Source organism: Crocodylus siamensis, chromosome 3 (assembly GCF_052110815.1).
Source record: "Crocodylus siamensis isolate JL-2025a chromosome 3, ASM5211081v1, whole genome shotgun sequence".
NCBI classification, from domain to species: Eukaryota; Metazoa; Chordata; order Crocodylia; family Crocodylidae; genus Crocodylus; species Crocodylus siamensis.
Genome location: NC_143397.1, coordinates 240,266,599 through 240,288,340, shown reverse-complemented (window position 1 = coordinate 240,288,340; position 21,742 = coordinate 240,266,599). Strand labels below are relative to the sequence as shown.

Here is a 21,742-nt window from a genome sequence, read left to right as displayed (position 1 = left end):
AGTAATTGTCAGTTCTAGTCACAAAAAACACTACAATGGCCAATGCCCTCATCAGTCTCTGCAGAGATTCCTAAAGGGGATGGAGCCTGTACTACCCTCTCAGCCCTAGAGGTAATCCTTCCAAGTCAGGAATAGGGCACATCAGCAGGGACCCTGTACCACTACAGTAAGCTTTATGTTGGGTGGGCAAATAAGCAGATTTCAGGTTCCCAACTTGTCACCTTTAATGAACAAATAAAACCCCCATAATAATAAACTATGATTTAATCCACTTCCACTAGGCTTACAGTGTGAAAAACACAACCACCTAAACCCATTGATCCATGAAACCATTATCCAAGGGCAGATGATTGTGACTGACATGCTTAAACAACGTTGCTAGATTTGTTCCTAAACAGGATCATTATGCATGCAAGGCTTAAGTGCTAGCAGACTTGGCTTTTTTTACTTTAAGCCATACATCATTATCCATTTGAACTGAACATCTAAAACAAGAGAAAAAGCAGTCACAAAATCATCCTTGGTTTGTGTTCTATGTACATTTTATATGAAAGTGTTCATTACACAAGCTGTTGCTAAAACAGGTCTTCACTCCTCAGTACATTTGCTGGCAATACAAAAGATGATGGTTATTATGTAATCAGGTTAGTTTTATGAATACTTCTCCAAACTGAATTTAACCGTAACCTGTTTGCATCCTCCTGTCTGAGTCTCATAGGTCTGTAGATGTTAGCATTGTTATAAAGGACTGCTGGGGTATCCATGACATAGTGCCGTGGGTAGTAGTTAGCCTGGATGGTCTTGCGTGGTGGTGGTGGTGACATAAAAGATGTGTAGCCATGGAAGGAGTTAACTCTGTGTATTGGGGATTGTGATGTTGAGTTGCTGCTGAATACAGGAGTTTTCAGGGGTTCTTTGGTCTGATGTGTGCTGGAGGCTGACAAGCTGCTGAAAGGATCTGAAGGAGTGTGGGCACTTCCCTGGTCGCTGCTGTCAGTGAGGCTACGTTGAGTGGTGCAGCTCTTGTTCAGCAGGAAGGGCACTGTATGAGTCGCAGATCTCAGCCCCATCACTGGCTTAGACAAAGTGTAAAGGTGTCGAAACTCTTCGTCAAAGAGCTCAACAACTTGACCAGTGAACTTGGAGAGGAAGTTTCGGTGAACCTGGCCACACAACCATGTGAAGCTGCAAAGGGAGAGAACATAAAGTCTCTGTTAGCCTTGTTCATCAGGAACTGGAGAGTAAAACAAAGACAATGCCAAAAGCTTGTGATTTTATACTCCTGAAATCTGTGGTCAAACCCTAGCAAGAAGATGTCAGTTGGCTTGAAACTCAAGTCATTTAATGTCAGTCCTCTCTCTGACTTCAATCAAACTCTGTTATTACAGTTGCCTCTAGCACCTTCAAGGAAACTTGTCAAGTTATATAACCTACTAAAGGGAGTGGTGAGAATGAAGGGCCAGACCTACTAAAGTACTTAAATGCTGTGCTGCTAGAGCTTATGTGTAGGTGCCTAGTCCTCAAGGTAGGATCCAGAATCTATCCTAGGTGTCCAGGCTCCCCATCCAGCGCATAAGGAGATTCACATACGTCAGAAACGGACTCTAAATGATTGTCACACTGAGAGGAAAGTCATCCCACCCAGCATGCAGCTGCTTTGAGCTAGCCAAGGAAACTACAGCCCTGAACTCTCTCCTTAAAGGTAGAAAAAAGTTATGTTTGCTCTTAGGAAGGATAGAGCAGGGCCTGCTTCTTTTTCAAAAAACATTTTCTGTGGTGATGCTTCAATTGCCCTTCTACATAATCGTTTCACAGTTAGATCACTTGTCTAAGAGGTAGGAGACTTGGTTTCCAATTTCTTCCACAGCCCAAGGGAAGTCAAACCCACATCTCCCAGCACCCAGGAGCATGCTGGACTCCTTTGGCTCTTGCCTGTTTAGACCACACTTTGTCCACCCCCCTGAAACTATTACACTCTGCAGAAGAGTACAGCTGAAGGCAAGATTTAACTGCAGGAGTGCGTCTTTGAAAAGTTTTTTCTGCTGGGTTCTGGTAAAACTCCCATGAAAGACAAGGAAGTCAGACAGAGACCACAAGCAACAAAGGCAATAAAAGGAAAAAAAGAAATTGAGAACATCTGCCAGTAGGTCAAATCTTCACCATGGGCTGATTTCATGCTGTCTTCCTCAAGTAAAAACTGTAGTGTAGTTGCTAATGGACCAATAAACAGCCATGTAAAAACACTCTTACTTGGCTGTTTATTGTCCCATTAGCAACAGTAAAAGTCCATTATTTGAAGTGGGTTTAAGCACTTAAATGCTATCTGATTCCACACTACAGATGTCCCTGAAAAATGGACAATACAGAAGTTGGCTTGGCCAAACTCCTCCTCACTGCTTTTTTCTGACTTAAGCTTAAGGTTAATATGACAGTATGTGATGGAAGTAAATGCATTAACGCTTTTTGGGGGGATCTGAACAAAGTAAAATAGAATCACACATAGGCACCTAATAGGTGGAACTGGATTGGGTCTTTCATGTACATCATCCACGGTAGTCAAATCTACTGTAGCCTTCCTCATTCTAACTGTAGGGAACACCACAAATAGCCAAAGTAAATATCCTGGTGGGAGAGATGTCCATAGCTTCAAAAGTGCTTGCTGTCCTATTTAAATATTGTCCTTAGGCACTGGAGGCTTGAGTCCAGGACTCCAGCAAATCTTGTTGAACAATTTAGCAGTTTAGGAAATGTGCAAAGAACGCTACCAACATATCTGTGCTGTCTCAGTTGATGGTTTCAAGTTTGCCAAGGCCTGGAATAATGGTTTTATATACTGGGACTTGAATAAGTTCAGGTTTATGGCTTATGTAAATGCATTAATATTAAATACACAAATATGTATCCTACCCTGGGCGACAGTGACCATTGCCTGCTGGAATTCACCATCCAGCGCAAGGTGGCAAAGGCCTACAGGAAGGCAGCAGCCCTAGATTTCAGGAGGGCGGACTTCAACGAGCTAAGGAGAATAGTCGGGGAAGCACTGAGGTCCCGGAGGGGAGGGGAGCCAGGTGTCCAAGAAGAGTGGTTGCTGCTTAAGGAAACGATCCTCCAAGCCCAAAGGGAGATAATCCCAACATGGATCAAAGGGGGCAGGAGGGCGCAAAAGCCCCCATGGCTCACCAAAAGCATCCAGGAATGTCTCCTTGCTAAAAGGGAGGCGCACACCCAATGGAAAGGAGGGGCCCTCACCAGGGAGGACTATACTGCGGTTGCTGGGGGATGTAGGGGGGCAGTCAGGAAGGCCAAGGCAGAGATGGGACTGGGACTAGCTTCCCGGATCAAGGACAACAAAAAGTCTGTTTTTAAATACATAGGGGGCAAAAAGAAGGTTCCGGGTAACATGGGGCCCCTGCAGGACACGCTAGGAAACGTGTTCGTCACACCAGATGACAAAGCCAACATATTTAATGATTTCTTTGCCTCCATTTTCCTGAGCAGGGGCCGAAACAGTCACCCGCCTTCTGGGCCCCCCTTAGACTCCACGGGAGGCGCACCTAGGCCAAGGGTTAGTGAGGAACTAGTTAGGGAACTTCTGGAGGGACTGGATGCATTCAAATCTGCTGGTCCAGATGATCTCCACCCCCGAGTGCTGAGGGAATTGGCTGAGGTCATTGCGGGACCCCTGGCATGGCTGTACAAGCGCTCGTGGTGCTCTGGTATGGTGTCAGAGGACTGGAAGAGGGCCAGTGTGGTTCCCATCTTCAAAAAGGGGAGGAAAGAGGACCTGGGCAACTATGAGGCAGTTAGTCTTACCTCAATCTGGGTAAGCTTCTTGAGAGAATTATCCTCGCGCATATCCACGAGGGGCCAGCAGGAGAGACTATGCTTAGGGGAAACCAACATGGGTTCATTAGCGGCAGGTCCTGTCAGACCAACCTGGTGGCCTTCTACGACCAGATCACCAAATCGTTAGACGCAGGGGTAGCAGTGGACATAGTCTTCCTGGACTTTTGGAAGGCCTTTGACACTGTCTCTCACCCTGTTCTCATTAAGAAACTGGGGGACTGTGGTGTCGACACCCACACAGTCAAATGGGTCGCCAACTGGCTGGAGGGCCGCACCCAGAGGGTGGTAGTGGATGGGTCATTCTCGACCTGGAGGGATGTGGGCAGTGGGGTCCCCCAGGGCTTGGTCCTCGGGCCTGCACTGTTCAACATCTTCATCAGTGACTTTGACAAGGGGGTAAAAAGCACCCTGTTCAAATTTGCTGATGACACTAAAATGTGGGGGGATGTGGGCATGCTAGAAGGGAGGAATAGGCTGCAATCGGACCTAGACGGGTTACAGGGGTGGGTGGATGAGAATAGGGTGGGATTCAACACCGACAAGTGCAAAGTGATGCACCTGGGGAGGAAAAACCAGCACCATACCTACCGGTTGGGGAACTCCCTTCTCGTCAGTGCAGAGGTACAAAAGGATCTTGGAGTCATCATTGATGCCAAGATGAACATGGGCCGGCAGCGTGGGGATGCAGTCAGGAAGGCCACCCGCACCTTGTCATGCATCCACAGATGCATCTCGAGCAGGTCCAAGGAGGTGATCCTCCCCCTCTATGCGGCACTGGTCAGGCCGCAGCTGGAGTACTGCATCCGGTTCTGGGCGCCGCACTTCAGGAGGGATGTGGACAACATGGAGAAGGTCCAGAGAAGGGCCACTCACGTAATCACGGGGCAGCAGGGCAGGCCGTACGAGGAGAGGCTACAGGACCTGAACCTGTTCAGCCTCCACAAGAGAAGGCTGAGGGGGATCTAGCGACCTGTTACAAACTAGTCAGGGAGGATCAGCAGGCATTGGGGGAGTCCCTGTTCCCCCGAGCACTACCAGGAGTGACCAGGAATAACGGTCACAAGCTGGCAGAGGGTAGACTTAGGCTAGATACCAGGAGGTGTTACTTCACGGTCAGGGCAGCTAGGATCTGGAACCAACTTGCAAGAGAAGTGGTGCAGGCTCCTACCCTGGGGGTCTTTAAGAGGAGACTAGATGTACACCTTGCTGGGGTCATTTGACCCCAGTACTCTTTCCTGCCATGGCAGGGGGTTGGACTCAGGTCCGCTCAGGTCCCTTCTGACCCTAGAAACTATGAAACTATGTAAAAGTTTAAAAAAAAACATCAAAGGGAAGAAGATATTGGGCCCAATTAAGCTAGGTTTACCTTCATGACTGGCCACTTGTGAATGTTTTTCTGTGTCCTGACAGCAGCACTGATATTTACATGTCCAGCAAGCAGAAAAAGTAAAAGCTGACTCACACTAACCTTAATGGGAGATCACTGAATAATGGAAAATTGATTTGCCTCAAAAGATAGGGCATGTAGGACCTGTCTTTAAAGAAACTTTCACCTGTCTTGTGTAATGATTCTGAAACCTATTTATCTGTATGTTATACTGTATTGCACTCATCACCTTACCTTCAGAAATATTTAATTATACAAAGAAACTCATTATTTAGCTTTTATCTACATGTCGGGTCATTAGCACATTTTCCATTCATTGGGATCCTGGGCTAGAGGGGCTGGGTCAGAATGGACAGTATTTTAACAGTGCTGACAACTCAGTCCAAAACCACTCTTCAAAACACTTTGCCTTATGTACAATTTTAAGTTGAACTGTATTGTGCAAGAAATGCTGGGTGTAAAAAGATCTTATCAGCCTCCAGCTATTGCTGTTTCATAAACCCAGTCCCTAGTTGTTATTTCTGTGAAGTAATGCCAGTGTTTTTACTTCAGGAACCATGCTCACTAACTTTTCCCATTGCTTACCGTTTCCTGAGTCAAAAAGCACATGTTGCATCCCTTCTGCCTTTGCTATGAGTTTGATTAGTATTCGCCCTCTGAACTCTCCCAGCACCAGTTCAACTGGAAACTATCTAATGTGCTTTGCATGAGGGTCTTGTAGTCTGCTTGTACAGTTCATAGTTACAAGGCAACCAGTATGTATGGTGCTCTATAGATCAGATTCAAATCTCAATTGACGATTTGTTTGTGCCTTAGTATTAGCTTTAAAAGCCTAGTTTTTGTAGACATTGGGCATGCCTACATGTGTCCTTTAATGCAAAGTAGTCTATTTTACTGTGCATTAAACTGGTGCTGAAAAAATAATGCTAATACACTAATGCACAGTAAAATAAGCTACTATACATTAAGCATCGCTTAAAACGTGTGTGCTTGCGCTACTGTGCCTTAGTATCTTATACTGGATGTACTACATTTAATGCACATTAGGAAAAGCACATTAATGAATATGTAGACACACACATTAAAGAGTATCTCTTGCAAAAAGGCCTTATTATTTTTACCCATACAATAACTCCAATAATTCCCTGCAAGAGCATGAGGTGGGACTAAGATTCATGATTTACTGGGGAACACCTAAAGGCTAGCAAACCTATCAAAAAGGACACATGACAAAAGCCAACAATGGCCTGTCTGAATACACAAACTACTGCTGGGCTCAATGGAATTGAAATGCTTATAAAAGATACAGTCCTGACAGCACCCTCCTGCTACCTGTTGGGGAGAAGGTGGTGCGGTTTGACAAGGCTTTTGAGGTTAGAACAGGATAGATGGTGTGTGTCCTGACTTTGAATATGAATTTTGGGAGTGACCCTGTGAGCATTTTACAGCAAAAAGAAAATCTTTGCCAAAGGATACTACATCTTCCTCTCTTTCCTCCTGTCTTCTGTTTTTGCCTATGTTCAACCTAACATGGATCTGCTGTAATATTTTCCTCATGCTAATAATATACGAATATCTTTTGTCAGAAAATTAAAAGAAAACCCAAACTGGAAATAATTAGATCAAACTTTCCACTACAATAACCTTAGGTTGCGTCTGCCTGGAAACTGAATATCAAATTGATGCTCATCTCTATGACTTGCAGAGTTTTACCTCATGGTGTTTAACACCGAAAAATGCAAGGTTCTCCACCTTGGGAGGAAAAACCTGCAGCACCCGTATAGGCTCGGCAGTGCTACGTTGGTTAGCACTACAGAAGAAAAAGACTTGGGGGTCATCATTGACCACAAGATGAACATGAGCCTCCAATGCGATGCTGCAGCTAGTAAAGCGACCAAAATGCTGGTGTGCATCCATAGATGCTTCTCGAGCAAATCCCGGGATGTCATTCTCCCCTTGTACTCGGCCTTAGTGAGGCTGCAGCTAGAGTACTGCGTCCAGTTTTGGGCTCCACAATTCAAAAAGGATGTGGAGAAGCTTGAGAGAGTCCAGAGGAGAGCCACGCGCATGATCAGAGGTCAGGAAAACAGATCTTACGATGACAGGCTGAGAGCCATGGGACTCTTTAGCCTGGAAAAGCGCAGGCTCAGGGGTGATCTGATGGCCACCTATAAGTTTATCAGGGGTGACCACCAGGATCTGGGGGAACATCTGTTCACCAGAGCGCCCCATGGGATGACGAGGTCGAACGGTCACAAACTCCTGCAAGACCGTTTCAGGCTGGACATAAGGAAGAATTTCTTTACTGTCCGAGCCCCCAAGGTCTGGAACAGTCTGCCAGCGGAGGTGGTTCAAGCACCTACATTGAACACCTTCAAGAGTAAATTGGATGCTTATCTTGCTGGGATCCTATGACCCCAGCTGACTTCCTGCCCTTTGGGCAGGGGGCTGGACTCGATGATCTCCCGAGGTCCCTTCCAGCCCTAATGTCTATGAAATCTATGAAATCTACACTGGCCAGGTTGCATCACCTCAGCCACGCTGGTGAAGTGGCACGCCTTGCCTCTGTATAGATACCCCTTCCACCAGTATAAGAACGTGCTTGTAGTGGCCAGAACGCCCCAAATCATGAGCTTGGCTGAAAAATCATAAACATTTTACAGATATTTATAATTGGGATCTTTTCCTTTTCCCTCCCGAGCATTTTGGATGCATTTAAGGCAGTGGTTCCCAACTTTTTTTGCTGCGACCCTAAACTGGCCTTCCCGACCCGGCGCTGCAGAGACTGATGGGAGCAGAGTGCAGTGGCAGCTGTAGCGGAAGCCCAGGGGTGTGGGTGGGGGAGCCACCATTGCCCCCTTTGTGTGCAGTGGCCCAACCCACCCACCCACCCACCACTCCTGGGCCGCGTGTGTGCCTGTGCACGTGTGTGCCAGCCCTTCACAACCCTACTGAGGAACCCCTGTGACCCTGACTTGGGGTTCATGCCCCAAGATTGGGAACTAATGATTTAAGGGAATATAAATGTCCTCCTGTGAGGGCAGATGGTCAAATCTAAAACCAAGCGAAGGCAGATGTTAGGTGGCAAAGTTTGAAACTGCAACTGTAAAACCCCCTGCTCAGAAGTCATCTGACCTGGAACCCCGCTAAATTCCTTAGGCCCCTCCCTCTTTGACCTGAGAGCTCCCCAGCTGCCTGCAGTTGCAGGTCTGTGTGTGTACCTGCAGGCCTGTGCATGAGTAGTTATATGCTGGTTGGAATCGCCTCTGGTGGAGGAGAGCCTAAAATCCAGCTGTCTCACCTCCTGGGCAAGTGCTCTTATCACAAGGCTGTTGTGTAAAAGTTGGGCAGTGGCACAGCCTTGCCATGTTCGAACAGAAACACCAAGCCCTGATCCATTCTCTGAAAGGACGGCTGCAGGTATTACCCGCAGGAGAGAACTCTGGGCTCCGGTTTGTGAGGGGAGAGAGGCGTCCAAGCTGTGGAGGGCAGGAGTTAGCAATCTGATGCTTTGAATTTCCTGCAGGCTAGCTCTAGGCAGCTCCCTGCTCAGCCTTCAGGCTTTTCAGATCACCCTTCTGAGGTGCCTAATTCTCTCTCATGGGGAGCCCAAATATCCAGTTCTGCGCTCTGGGGGTCAGGCAGTTTCTAAGCTCTAGATACCTAAATCTTACTGGATCTAGAACTAGAAAAACTTTTACAAGAAGGCTTAAGTTTTCCAGCACCTTCCTAAGCTCAATCATTGGGGCTGTAGTTAAAACTCTGAATACTGAGGCTCACAATAATATTGCATGTGACCAACACTGCATAATGAAAGTATAATGTAGTCTGTCACTCTAATACTTGGTCATTAAAAACCCAATAACATCCTTTGCTGAAGTAAGGTACCAAAGGTGCAATTCACAGAAAATGAAGGTACACCTTTTCCTGTAAGCCACATAACAGGAATCTTTCCTTCTAAATGTGAACTTCCTCCTTTATAGAGCGGTACCCCAGACAGAAAGTGAAATACTAACTTCTCCTGCAATAAGCGATCCCTCTGGTGATGGAAATATACCACATGATTCATGATAGTAATTTTTCGATGCTCTGAGAAACAGGATAAGCCCAATATTAACAGATTACTAGTTCTGCTATATGTTTGCTCTGCAATATTTTCTACACTGGCCTTGGACTTTTGAAGTGGTAAATACCAACCCCGGCAAAGATAATACACCAGCTGTAGAGCTTGTTGATGTCTTAACACCTTTTCCCTGGTGAAGCAGTAGGTATTAAAAACTAAAAGATTTATAAATAAATGTTGGTTCCAACAAAATTTTCATCTACATGTGTTTAAAAATACCGGTATTTTCCTTGAAACCATAGTAACACAATTAATCTCAGAAAGAAATCGTGATAGTTGATCTCACCTGTACGATCCAGAGAGAACATATCTCCAGTCAGATATAATGAATTTTTCTTGGATTTGCCCTGAGAATTTCCTGCCTGATTTGGCACAATAAATCTCTCCGGTAACACTTCGGACTGAAATATTCTAACAAAGAAAAAAGCACAACAAGTATGTGTTAAATGCCACCACCCCTTGTTAAGATCACTGGAGATGCCTTGTAATTGTCCCCTCCTGTGCTAAGATTTCATATTGTATATTTTAACTCAAAGTCAGGATGGCACTTAGGACAAATCTCAAGAAGACATTTTCACCTGATGTAATGCTATTTATTTAAGGGTCATACAAACTGGGGTTTAACTATAGCTTTTTCTGTCCAAAATGGAACTGTGTAAGATCTATCCATAATAGTTACACAGCACCCACTGAAAAGAGTTGGAGGTGCATGTCCATTTCCAAGAACAGAATTTGATCTCTAAGGTCAGATTTGCAGCTGGTATAAATCAGTGTAGCTCGACTGAATTGCAGGGAATTATTTATACCAAATGTGGAGGCTCTTTCATGTCATCTCTAGAGTAACAGTGTGCGGGGCTAAATCCCACTTCCCTTCCTAGGTCCGGATTCTGCAAAGACTTATCCATGCTTAGTTGTATACTGCCAAGGACTCTACAGGACTGCTTGCAAAGTGTTAGCTTAAGCATGTGTATAAGTCTTCAGAGCAGGTCACAAGTAAACTAATAGTACTAACTGGCTGAGTGTAAGTGAACATAGTTTAGCTCATATATATTTTAAAGCCTGTTTTAATACCCAAACCAGAAAGCAAATTCATAACAAAAATCTTGGTCCCATGCTCTTTGAGCTTCTCTGGCTTTTGTATTTTTCAGAAATTCAAACACAGTCATGAAAATTTGAGTTTTTCTCAAGTTCTTTTAATTTTATAACACGATATTTCTAATTTCTATACATTCTTTTAATCACAAATCACAGACAGAGCCCAGAATCTGTAAGATGTATTTTTCTGCATGGGAGAAATTAATTGTTTCCAATTTATTTAGAAACATAGGGTGTGGTAGACAGGGAAGACAGTCTGGCTATGCAAAAGAAAGTGGAATAAAAAAAATAAGTGAACGCAAATTGTGTGAATGGGCAATACTCATCGAGTTAAAGGAATGACCTTTCAAATAAAAAGGTGTATTCAAAATGTGTACGTCAAAATGTTTTAGTGTCTTTCAAATTAATGCGTGTGACCCTGAACTTAGAAGGCACCTGAGGGGCAAACAAGGTAACAGATGCATATGTGAGCCCTGAGATTTAAGCAATACCTTTAAGTGATCCTCAGTAATCTGCACTTTGTCACACATCTCAGTGAAGAGCTTTATACTGTTGTGATCAAGCAACAGGAAGACAAAAACACTTCGTTTGTGAGCAGCCTCTAGCACATCACAGAATATCTCGGTGTCAGTGAAAATATCCATCACAATAGCCAGTACCTAGAAAGAAAAGCCAGAAGAATAAGCAAAACAGATACACATAATTTAAGACTGGCCAAGATGCTTGTAAAATATTATAATATGTTATAAATAAAATGTTATACAATACTTGTGTATTTGTGTATATACAGAAATATATACGGGTAGAGATCTCTCTTACTATTGAGCTCAGATAAATATTTTGGTATTGCTTTATTGCTGCTATAAAATGAATATAACTTTTATCTTCATAAACTCTTATCAATCAGAAATCATAAGAATCTGTAGGCCAGACTTTAGCATTGAGAAAAATAAAAAGACCTCTCAGAAGCCTAGGATAATAGTTTAAATTAGCTAACATTCATTTATTATATATAAGAGGCACTCTGCTTAGCAAGTGTGTGAATGTGTCTCACAAAGCAAAATCATATTAATAGAATAAGACTTCTCCTATTGCTCCCATTTGATTTTGAACTGAATCATAGAGTAATTTGATTCTGTGTCTTTATTTTCCCTAGTTTGCTAATGAGAACATCATGTGGGACTGAGACAAGGGCCATATGAAACTCAGGATATACCACACCTATTACTTCTCTCTTACCTCCTAAACCAGTTTATCCTATTAAAGAAGGAAATTAGGTTAGCTTGATATCTGTGCTTGACAATTCCACATTGACCATTTCAGGTTATCCTGGAAGTACTTTTTTAATTAATCATTTGTTCCAGTGTCTCTCCAGGAACTGAGGCTACTGCTGACTGGTCCATCATTTCATAGATTTCATAGACATTAGGGCTGGAAGGGACCTCGGGAGATCATCGAGTCCAGCCCCCTGCCCAAAGGGCAGGAAGTCAGCTGGGGTCATAGGATCCCAGCAAGATAAGCATCCAATTTACTCTTGAAGGTGTTCAATGTAGGTGCTTGAACCACCTCCGCTGGCAGACTGTTCCAGACCTTGGGGGCTCGGACAGTAAAGAAATTCTTCCTTATGTCCAGCCTGAAACGGGCTTGCAGGAGTTTGTGACCATTCGACCTCGTCATCCCTTGGGGCGCTCTGGTGAACAGATGTTCCCCCAGATCCTGGTGGTCACCCCTGATAAACTTATAGGTGGCCATCAGATCACCCCTGAGCCTGTGCTTTTCCAGGCTAAAGAGTCCCATGGCTCTCAGCCTATCATTGTAAGATCTGTTTTCCTGACCTCTGATCATGCGCGTGGCTCTCCTCTGGACTCTCTCAAGCTTCTCCACATCCTTTTTGAATTGTGGAGCCCAAAACTGGACGCAGTACTCCAGCATTCACCTTCCTACACTTTTTAAAGATAGCCACTAGTTAGCCCTACTGCTGCATTCAGAGAATTCTGCCTTCCATGGCTTCTCAAAGGTAATTGCTAGGGATTCAGCAATTGCTGCTTCAAAATAAAAAGATGCTTTTTCTAACTGCCAGCCCTGCAAACTCAACTGCATCATAAAAGCCATTTCCTTCTCATGCATCATTGCCAATAAAAAGGTTCTGCAGGGCAGACTCAGCTCTCTGTCACCAGTTACAACCCATTGTCTTCAAATTCTGTTCTTGGTAATACCTGTCCAAGGCTGTGTGTTGCACAGGTGCAATGGATGAGGATGAAGTAAACAATTCTACCCAAGGTGTATAAAGAACAGAGCGCTGCTTCCCCTTCTGTAGCCGTGTTTCTCTGCCAGACCTCTGGCAATCAAAAGGAACAATCAAGCAGTTGCTGCTTAGTGAAGAAAGAAAGTGTTGCTCTCAATACAGATAAAAAGCAGATCTGTCAAGTAAGCCTGTTTTCACTGTCATTTTTCAGATATCTATTATGGAGAGGCGTGTTGGTAATATTCAATGTAGAAGACCTATAGAACAATGACCAATGCAATTAAATGTTACTTAGGTATGTTTCTATTCAAGACAAAGAATAAAAGTCTAGGTGTGATGGTGCACTAGCTTCTAATGGAGAGCAAGGTTTGAATTTAGCTCAGTCTGGGACATAAGTGAAAACTCATTTGCTTGGTCCTACTACTCTGCTAAACCCAAAGTGCACTGTTGTTACCTCCCCCCATTCACATTACAGATTCAGGGTCACTGTGCACTACACTAGTGTGAAGGAGAATCTCAGCAAAGAAGAATTCAAGTATGGAGCCAGCAAGTGTCATGGCCAAACAATCCTAAATGGAAGAGCATTGCCAGGGTACAGTATAAGGATCTTCCTCACACTCACCACATTCACCCAGATTTTAAGAGCAGAGAGAAAAATCAGATTCAGAGGAAAGATGTTCCTCTCTGTACCTGACTTGTCTTGGTGATGCAGCGGCGTATGATGTCTCTGATGTTGCTGTTCTTGTCTGTCTGGAAGTACACAGTGGCGCTGGATTTCTCCTTGAGATAGGGCTTCTCGGCTGTAACCCATGGCTGAAGCAGGGCTGGCTCACTGCTCTCAGAGATCATAGGGAAGTAGGTTCCTGATGGGAGAGAGCCAGCGTCATTCTGTCTTGGCCCAGCTTCACCATCTGTGTGAGATTCGTTAGCATAGTATGGCTCCCTGGCATGTTTCTCGATGTACTGAGCTTCCAAAGAAGATAGAAAATCCACCTCCCCTTCTTCACTCAAGGTTTTGAGATATGCTTCAGTCCCACCATCCAAGAGAGCGTCGGTGGCTAATCTCACGCTCTCGTTGTGGCTGAAATCTGCTTTTGTCAACCGGATGGACTGATTCTTGACCTCCTCCAAGCGCTTCCTGATCTTGCCCGTGTATCTTGAGCGGCTCATGGTTCTTTCTCTCCACAGGGACTGGACGCCAATGGCAAACGCTGTGCACACATGCTATAATGAAGGGATGAGTGAGGTTCCCATTTCCAAGCTGCAGATTCCCTTTCGTTGAGGAATAATTTGCTAAGAAAAATAAACCATCCTCAATACCTGCAGCAAATTGGCACCACAATCTCCCTCCAAGTTTGTTGGTACAAGTGCATCCAAATGATGAAGCTGTCAGTTTGCAGCTGTTCTTAACCATTAGGTTCCAGATGGAGCATAGGTTTAAAGCTGATTAATTCGCTTATCTGAGGCACACACCCTGCCCCCAGGGCATATGAAGGATTTCACCTTCAGTTGTCAGGTCTGTCTGCTTGATTTTGATTTCCCCATCTTGCAGCCGTTCTCTGAAAAGCTGTGTGTGAAGGATGCACTCAAGCAAAAAAGAAGCAAGTCTGTTTGCAAAAACTGTTGCACAACTTTGAAAATAGCTTGAGGCACCTAACTTCCTACAGCAGGTGGCACGGAGCAAAATACCACATACGTTTAATGTGAAGACAGACATCAATTTGCCCATAACTTCAAAACAACACTGACCGGTGACTGCCCCTAGATGCCATCATGATAGGCGGTCAAAAAAAATAAAGGAGAAACGAAAAGCTTAAAAACCTGACTGAACTTGACAACTCTGCATAACCAGTATTTTAGGGACTGTACCAAAGTATTTCTTCAAGCCTGTTCACATTAGTGTGAAAAGAAAAACGAATCAAACAAGCCTCTACTTTGGCGCATGGTGGGAGTACTGACAGGTGGCTAACAGGGATGAAGGCATCACAGAGCTGCCAACTCTGATCATCGGAGTCGCTCTCTTGTGATATTTAATGTCTGTCTCAAAGGCCCAGCTCCAGGATTCATATGATCACATGAGAAACGTCTCATTTACAAAACAGGGCCCAGATTTTCAGCGGGCCCGTCTACACGAGCTGCTATGCCGCTGTACCAACAAGCTGCCGGAGCTCCTTGCTACAGCAACGTGGTGTCCCCGGGCATGATCCATGACAGCCATGCTGCTGCGCAGTAGCAGCTAAAAATAACTGTGCGGTAACAGGAACTGCGCAAGTACTGACTGACCGCTGCTGCGCAGTCGGCGACTCGTGTGGACGCAGCCAGGGAGACTCAGGTGCTTGTAGACACCACTCTACCACGCATGCGCAACCTCTGGCTTGCAAGCTACCTCTGGCCCCTGGCGCTGTGTCATCTGGCCCACGGGTCTCCCCACTTAGCTGGAAATTTGGCTGCCGCATTGGGTACCTGATCCTGGCTGGCTGAGGGTGGCACTGGGCCCCATCCTTGCATGCAGGACCCAGCCGAGGCCCCACGGGACCTCTTCCTGGCCTGCCTAACCTGGCCCTGTGCCACCCCCGGACCAAGCCCTGGAGCACTGCTACGCTCAGAGGTTTAATAAAGGTTTAAAAGTCAGGGAAAAAACCCCAAACCAACCCCTAGATTCCTAACAGACGCTATCTCAGTGCTGCAAAGTTTGAGACGCTGCGCTTTGGCCAGCCCGGGGCTGGAAGGGCAGCCTGTGCACGCCCCGGTGCTAGGAAGCCGGCTCGTCTGCTAGTGCTCACTGCAGAGACGCAGAGGAGGAGCTGCTGTTGGCCCTGCGCGAGGCTCCCCCGCCTGAGGGCTGCCGGCTCCCGCCGGACCTTGTCTGCAGAGACCCGGCGGCGGGCGAGCGGCGGCGCCGCCATGCTCGGCCGAGCGGGCTGGGCGGGCTGGAGACGCGGAGCGCCGAACATACCAACGGCCGCCTCGTTAGCGCAGTAGGTAGCGCGTCAGTCTCATAATCTGAAGGTCGTGAGTTCGAGCCTCACACGGGGCAGCTGAGCTTTTTTTTTTTTTTTATTTTTTTTTATTTTAAATAATTATTATGATGTCCTTTTGCAGGGTCGTGTTTTGCAAGCCCTGACTGCCCGACATAAACCCCAAGGGCTCAAACAAGGCCCTGTGTGGTTACAGGTCTTTGCACCAGGAAGAAAGGGGTCACTCTCTGGGGTCAAGAGGCCTCACGCTGACAGCCCAGGGCCGAGGGGCTCTGGCGAGGGGCTGCCTCGAGGCCAAGCAAGGCTTGTTGTTTAATGGAGAACAATAACTTGTGTCATGGATAAAACGCCGTGAGCCCAAAGGGCCCTGAACGTCCTGCACCGCCGGCACCAGGCCCTGGTGTCCGCCTCCGGCCACGTTGCCCCTGTTGCGGGCTTAGGCCACCAACCCGGGGAAGTGGCGCCACCAGATGCAACAGCCCATCGCTGATGCCTCATCGGTGGCCTCGTGGGGAAGGCACTCGGGGCCAAACCCCGCTGAGTTTGGTGCTAGCAAAGCTGGCTGGGCCTCAGGCAAAGAGGCTGCCTGCAGCCCCCGTGACGGCTCCGCCGAAGGCCGACACAAGCAGGTCGGTGCCAAGGGGCACCTATGCGAGCGCAGCGCTGAGCGGGACGGCTCCGACTATGCAGCACAGCAGGGACCTGCGGGGGACGGGAGCCTGGGGTAGGCCCTGGAGGGCTCATGACAGCTAGGCAAGGGGAGAGCCTGAGCCCTGCAAAAAGAGGAGACTAAAGCGCAGGGGTTGGGCAATGAGCACCAAAGGGTGGGAATAAGGGGGGCAGGAGGTGATGCATGGGGCTGCGTGGGGCCTTGCAGGTGGCAAGCTGGCCAGCCTCGAGGCAGGAGGGCAGCACAGAGATTTGAGGGAGGGGGTAACGTTAGCAGAGGGAGAGGAAGTTTTTAATTGAAGCGATGACCTGCCTCTAGCTTTTCAAAGACTCGGACAGATTTGGCTTGCATTTGGGTAGATGGTCAGTGCCAGGCAGCATCCTGCTAAGGGGACGGACACAGCCTGATAGTGTCTGATGCCTCCACTGCTTTGGGGAGGGGGCCAAGCGAGGGCTGCCTCACTGGGCAGGGGCAGCTCAGCAGCACACCATGCGGCTCTGGTCCCGGCGTATTAGCTCTGCCTCTGGCACTGACAGGGGAAGGGTGACTGCACTCTGCCCTTAGCTCTGTTGGCAGGTAGAGGTCGTTTTCCTGGGCACAAGGTGAAATGATTATTGCACTTAGCCATCATATCTTCCAAGTAAAAATAAATTAATATAAAAAAGGCAAGGAAAGGAAAGCCTGGGAGTGAGAAGATGGTAATGTGAGAGAAACCAAATAATACACACCAGGCCCATCACTAGTTTCTTTTATTCTGTAACAGGGGCCCTGCGTTTATTTGCTTTGCTACATGACTGCAGTATGTATTATTTCAGCACAGCAGTGGTGTGGTGCGTAGTTATGGATTCAGAAGCACTTTCATTCTTGGTTAGTCTCATCTTCTTTAGTAAACTCTACCTGGCCAGCTCTGCTCCCGTGGATAAGAAGAAATCTCCACCGTTCATGCTTGAAGAAAGTGATTTTTTAAATTTTTTCACAGAAACATTTTTAAAAATCAGATTGGACATGCATAGTTTTGAGTAAGATCTGCACATCTACTCACAATTGAAAAGAAGTTGGGAAAGAATGAATAAAGGGTAACACAGGCAGTATGCTGTGGCCTTTTGAGCTCTGGTTCTTACTGATTTAGGTACTGTACACATTACATTACAATACAACTACCTGTGCATATTGGTGGAAAAACCAGCTGCGTACTACAGAAGTGTGAATATTTTACTGTTAGAGATCCTCCCAACAATGCCGAAATAAGCATTTGTAAATGTGCAGACCATGCAAGCTAATACTGTTAAGAAAACTGTGTTTTAGAGCCTGTCTTTATTTTCTGCATCTGTGTCCTTGGGCAGACACACACCAAAGGGGTCTTGCACTTTACTGCAGAACAAATAATAATGAGTGTACACTGAAATAAGCAGAAGTAACAAAATGAACGCAATACAAGAAGCAACTTTATGGATGAGAATTTTGGCAACTTTTGTCTACTGAGCAATCATTCTGTTCAGTTTTGTTCAATACCCAGAGTCCCGACCAGATGTCTTTATGGTCCAAGGCATAATAACCCTGTTCCTTTTCAGATGGAAAAAGGATCCAGCCATCTATGAATCTGTTATTCAGAGAATAGTTTCTGGCCACAAAATACTGAAAACACCACCGAGTTTTTAAAAAGTGTATTTTTTGTTGTTTTATTTCTGAGGAGGGGCTCAGTAGGCTTATCTGTAGAAATTAGTTTTACAGTTGGTTTTTGCCCAAAGGCTTTGAGTAAAGGGTGTTTTAAGAAAAGAGAAAGGGAATGCAAAACAAATTGAAAGGCATCATTTCTTCATTTTCATGTCCTCCACATGTGCAGCCACGATGAGTCAGTCTTATGCACCATAGTACAAAGCATCAGGCACGCAACTAGAATAGGAACCGTGCAGTCCATGGGAATGTCCTCATTTATTTCTAGCTGTAGATAGCATCATTCTTGCACTGCATATAGGTTATTTGCATATGAAGAAACACCTTCCTACCTATATAGACTAATAATTGGATATCAGTTTCTTACCATAGAGGTAAAGTCCATGTCAATGACAGTTTTGGCATATGCCATGGGAAAGGCAATCTTTTGCATATGCTCTCTGTATTTCACAGCAAGTAACTTTGCTGACGTTTGTTTATATACCCTTTGTGATGGTGTTTTCCTTCCTTCCAAAAAAAAGGTTTCTTAATTTTCCAGTGTCAGATTACACCTTGATTCTTGGGGCTAGTAATATACTTAATTCAACAAATGATGTCCATGTGTGCTTGAGTCACATAGTAATTCCACAGAGCAGGTTGTAATACATCATACCTACGAAGCAAAAAAAATGAACAAAAAACCCCCCCCGAACAATCACTTCCCACGATTAACCATGCCATATCTGAACCATTTTACATTCAAGCTGTAGAAGCTATTGTGAGAAATTCTACCATGTGCAAAACATCACAAGATTTCTTCCGATGGCCACTATGAGAGAAACAGGACCTGTTGTCTTGCAATTTTCCTTTTAAAGTAACACTTCCACAGAGAAAGCCTCCAATAAACGCTCTCTTGTACTATGCGAGTAGGATCTGGGAAAATCTTTTACTGGTGTTGCAGATGTTCTTGGTACTGAAAAAGCGTGTGTGCATGTGTGTGTGTGGTAGGTTCAACCAGCAGACCATTTATCACCGATCATAATGGCACTCAGGAAATGAGTGCTACATGCCCTCTTGAATGTGGCCCACACATAAAATGGAGAAACGGTAGCAGGAAAGTTTCCTCCTCGTTGGCTAGAACCTGGGGCTCCAAGCTTTTTAAGGCAGCAGCCATTTCACTGAGCCACATACCCACTAGCAGGTTCTCTTGCTCCTGCTTTCACATATCTCCTTTTCTTGCCTGCCCTGTGGACCACCTTCATCTAGGCAAAAAATGTCTGTTAGACATTTTGCTGGGAAGGTAGATGTGGAGGTTCAATCTCCTGCTATCCCGCTCCCAGGACTCTGGCATCCTACACCCTGGGCAAGCACCCTAACCACTAAGCTACTGGGCTAAAAGGTAAGGGGTCCCTCCTCCTCATCCAGCATTTTTTCCAGGACTTACCCAGCCTTACACACGCGGTGTGCAACTGTCTGGCTGAAGCACATCCCTGAGCATGTTCTCTGTGTGTGAGTGGGCTTTCATTCAGATTTGAATTGTAAGATGTATAAATACCAAAAGCTGCAGATATGTGGCAGCATATGCTTCATACAGGCACATAAAGAGAGAGAGTTTAGTCCAACAGGAACAGGTAGGCTCCAGATTGACATTGCTGGGTCAAAGATTCCAGTCTTGAGTGTGTACAGAGCACGAGCAGCGTATATGTAAACAAATACTTGAACAATGAGAGTTCACTCCATTATTCAGTTTAAATTGTAGTTTGTTGCTCATTTTAAGAAGTCCACAAAAGCAGCTGTGTCTATTCTTTTCTCCTCAAAACAAAGAAAAACGTATTTATGAGAAGCACATAGCTGAGAAAGTAGGAGTACAAGACATTTCAGTACATAGTACCATGAATGATCAGCTCAGTTTCCAGAACCACACATTTATTTTTCTTGGCTTAGTTATTCATAGTCATTTTATGTAAAAAGTCCATTCTAAAACTCTACACACACAATGGATTCCAGCCATAACGTTAAAAAGAAACCTGACTCAAATGATTTGACTATAGTACAAAGCATGAACCAGCAACTTTTACATGATGTTCTGTGACCTGGATGAGGCACAATCTTCAGATGATATCAATCTTCATAGAACCATCCATAGCAAGAGAGCAGAAGCAGATCTGGCCGCTGAAACTAGGATCTTCTTTGCTCCCTTGGGAATGTATCAGATATTAAACAAGGAAAACACACTGATGGGAAAACAAAACCTATTAAACACTACTGACAATGCAGCATTTTAACTGTTTCAGTTTTTTGCCCAGGATATAGTGTATTCAAATACTGACCATGCAGTAGCTGTGCAATAAAAATGAGTTTATTTAAAAAGAGAGCCCAGAATGAACTGCAAAGATAGGAGTATGCAAATATAAAACATCTCTGGTTAGTGTTTTATTATATACAAAAATAAGTGCCAAGGCATTCATAATAAATTATACAAAATGAGTCTTTGATCACAACCCTAAGTATTTGGAACCTCGGTGATTGATAAGGTGAGCTGTAACCATAAAGCCTGCCTTCTCAGGCAGTCCATTTTGTGTCAGGAAAATGAGGGAGAGGATATCTAGCCCGAGCTTGTGAGGCGAGCTTTTCTCTGAGCTGTCTGACTTCTGCCATCAATTCCCGCTCTCTGCATTCCAAGTCTTCTCGTCTTCTGTCTAAAGAAACTTGTGATGAAAAAGGCTCAGAATTAATATTTCAACTAACTGTTATAGACAATAACAAGGAATTCAGTTCCTTGTGGCTGGTGCAGTTCTTATTCTGCAGTCACTTAGGAGACAGCTCTAAGTACTACAATGGGGAACAACTGCAATCTAGCGATCATTTATATTCTTTGCAAACTGGATCACTTCTGTATTGTACTTTGCCACATATACAGAGGCTCGAGATTTCTACAGTCCTTTCAAAGTATCAGAGGAATAAGGCTCCCTGTCATTTTGGGAAAATCTCACCAATATTTCTACAAGTAAACAAGTTTTCAACCAGCATTTTCACTGATTGTAGAAACACAGGCAGTATAAAACCAATTAACAGATATTAGTTTGTAGCCATAATGAATACACTCTCAAAAATGACAGACATACATACATTATTGCCAATTCCAAAAAGTAAGTATACATATCTCGACTGGGGAACAGACAGAATTAACACAACATCTCTCACATTTAAGTTCAATTGAAACATCTTTGCTTTCACAATTCCTGTTTTTTAAAGGGAGCTCTGTTCAGGACAGAAATCAAAAAAAAATAAAACTTAATCTGTGGATTTTGAAACTCTGGGATGATTAATTAATCAACCATGGTGCTCAAGTAATGCTTCCAAAATTCAAATTAAGAGGCAGAATATTCCTAGCTAAGCAACTTACAGTGTGTTGAGGACTCTGCTGAAGACAAGTCATTTAGACAGACGTATCCAGACTTGGACTGGGCCTCTGGTACCAGCTGGATTTCTAAATCTTGCTGTGCAGACCCAGTCTTTAAATCACGCAGTCTCTCTGTGCGAAACGGAGGGAAACTGTGAGATTTTAACTAGTCTTTACTGAAATCACTTTTTATTACTTGAGGCAAAACATTATCTGTTAGGAGTCACATATACCTGGAATTAGTTAAATGGAACTGCCTACATGTCAAGAACCCAAAGATGTATAGCAATTGCTAACACAGAAAAAAGTCAACAGCCTGGGCATCCAATGCTTTTTGTTTGT

At 44.9% G+C, this 21,742-nt stretch overlaps 2 protein-coding genes and 1 non-coding gene across 4 annotated transcripts in view; 1 reads left to right on the top strand and 2 right to left on the bottom strand.

Annotated features, from left to right (window-relative positions):
• Positions 1-273: 273 nt before the first annotated feature.
• On the bottom strand, positions 274-15,618 carry SACK1A (scaffolding CK1 anchoring protein A). Its single transcript, XM_090040583.1, has 4 exons — positions 13,387-15,618; positions 10,943-11,110; positions 9,643-9,767; positions 274-1,185 (listed from the first exon to the last, which is right to left on the bottom strand). Exons 1-4 carry the CDS (start codon positions 13,864-13,866, stop codon positions 633-635), a joined length of 1,326 nt encoding a protein of 441 aa, XP_089896709.1. The 5' UTR covers positions 13,867-15,618; the 3' UTR covers positions 274-632.
• Positions 15,619-15,660: 42 nt separating this feature from the next.
• Positions 15,661-15,733, top strand: TRNAM-CAU (transfer RNA methionine (anticodon CAU)). Its single transcript has one exon. It is a non-coding gene; the product is annotated as a tRNA-Met (tRNA).
• Positions 15,734-17,190: 1,457 nt separating this feature from the next.
• TBC1D31 (TBC1 domain family member 31) overlaps positions 17,191-21,742 on the bottom strand; it is a 39,339-nt gene continuing 34,787 nt past the window's right edge. Inside the window, exons 21-22 of one of the 2 annotated variants that reach the window (XM_090040582.1) lie at positions 21,404-21,532; positions 17,191-20,705 (exon numbers count right to left, since the gene is read on the bottom strand). In XM_090040582.1, the coding sequence (XP_089896708.1) occupies positions 20,560-20,705; positions 21,404-21,532 (275 nt within the window). In that variant the 3' untranslated portion in view covers positions 17,191-20,559. The remainder of the gene's footprint in view (positions 20,706-21,403; positions 21,533-21,742) is intronic. The other variant, XM_090040580.1, reaches the window with a different exon arrangement.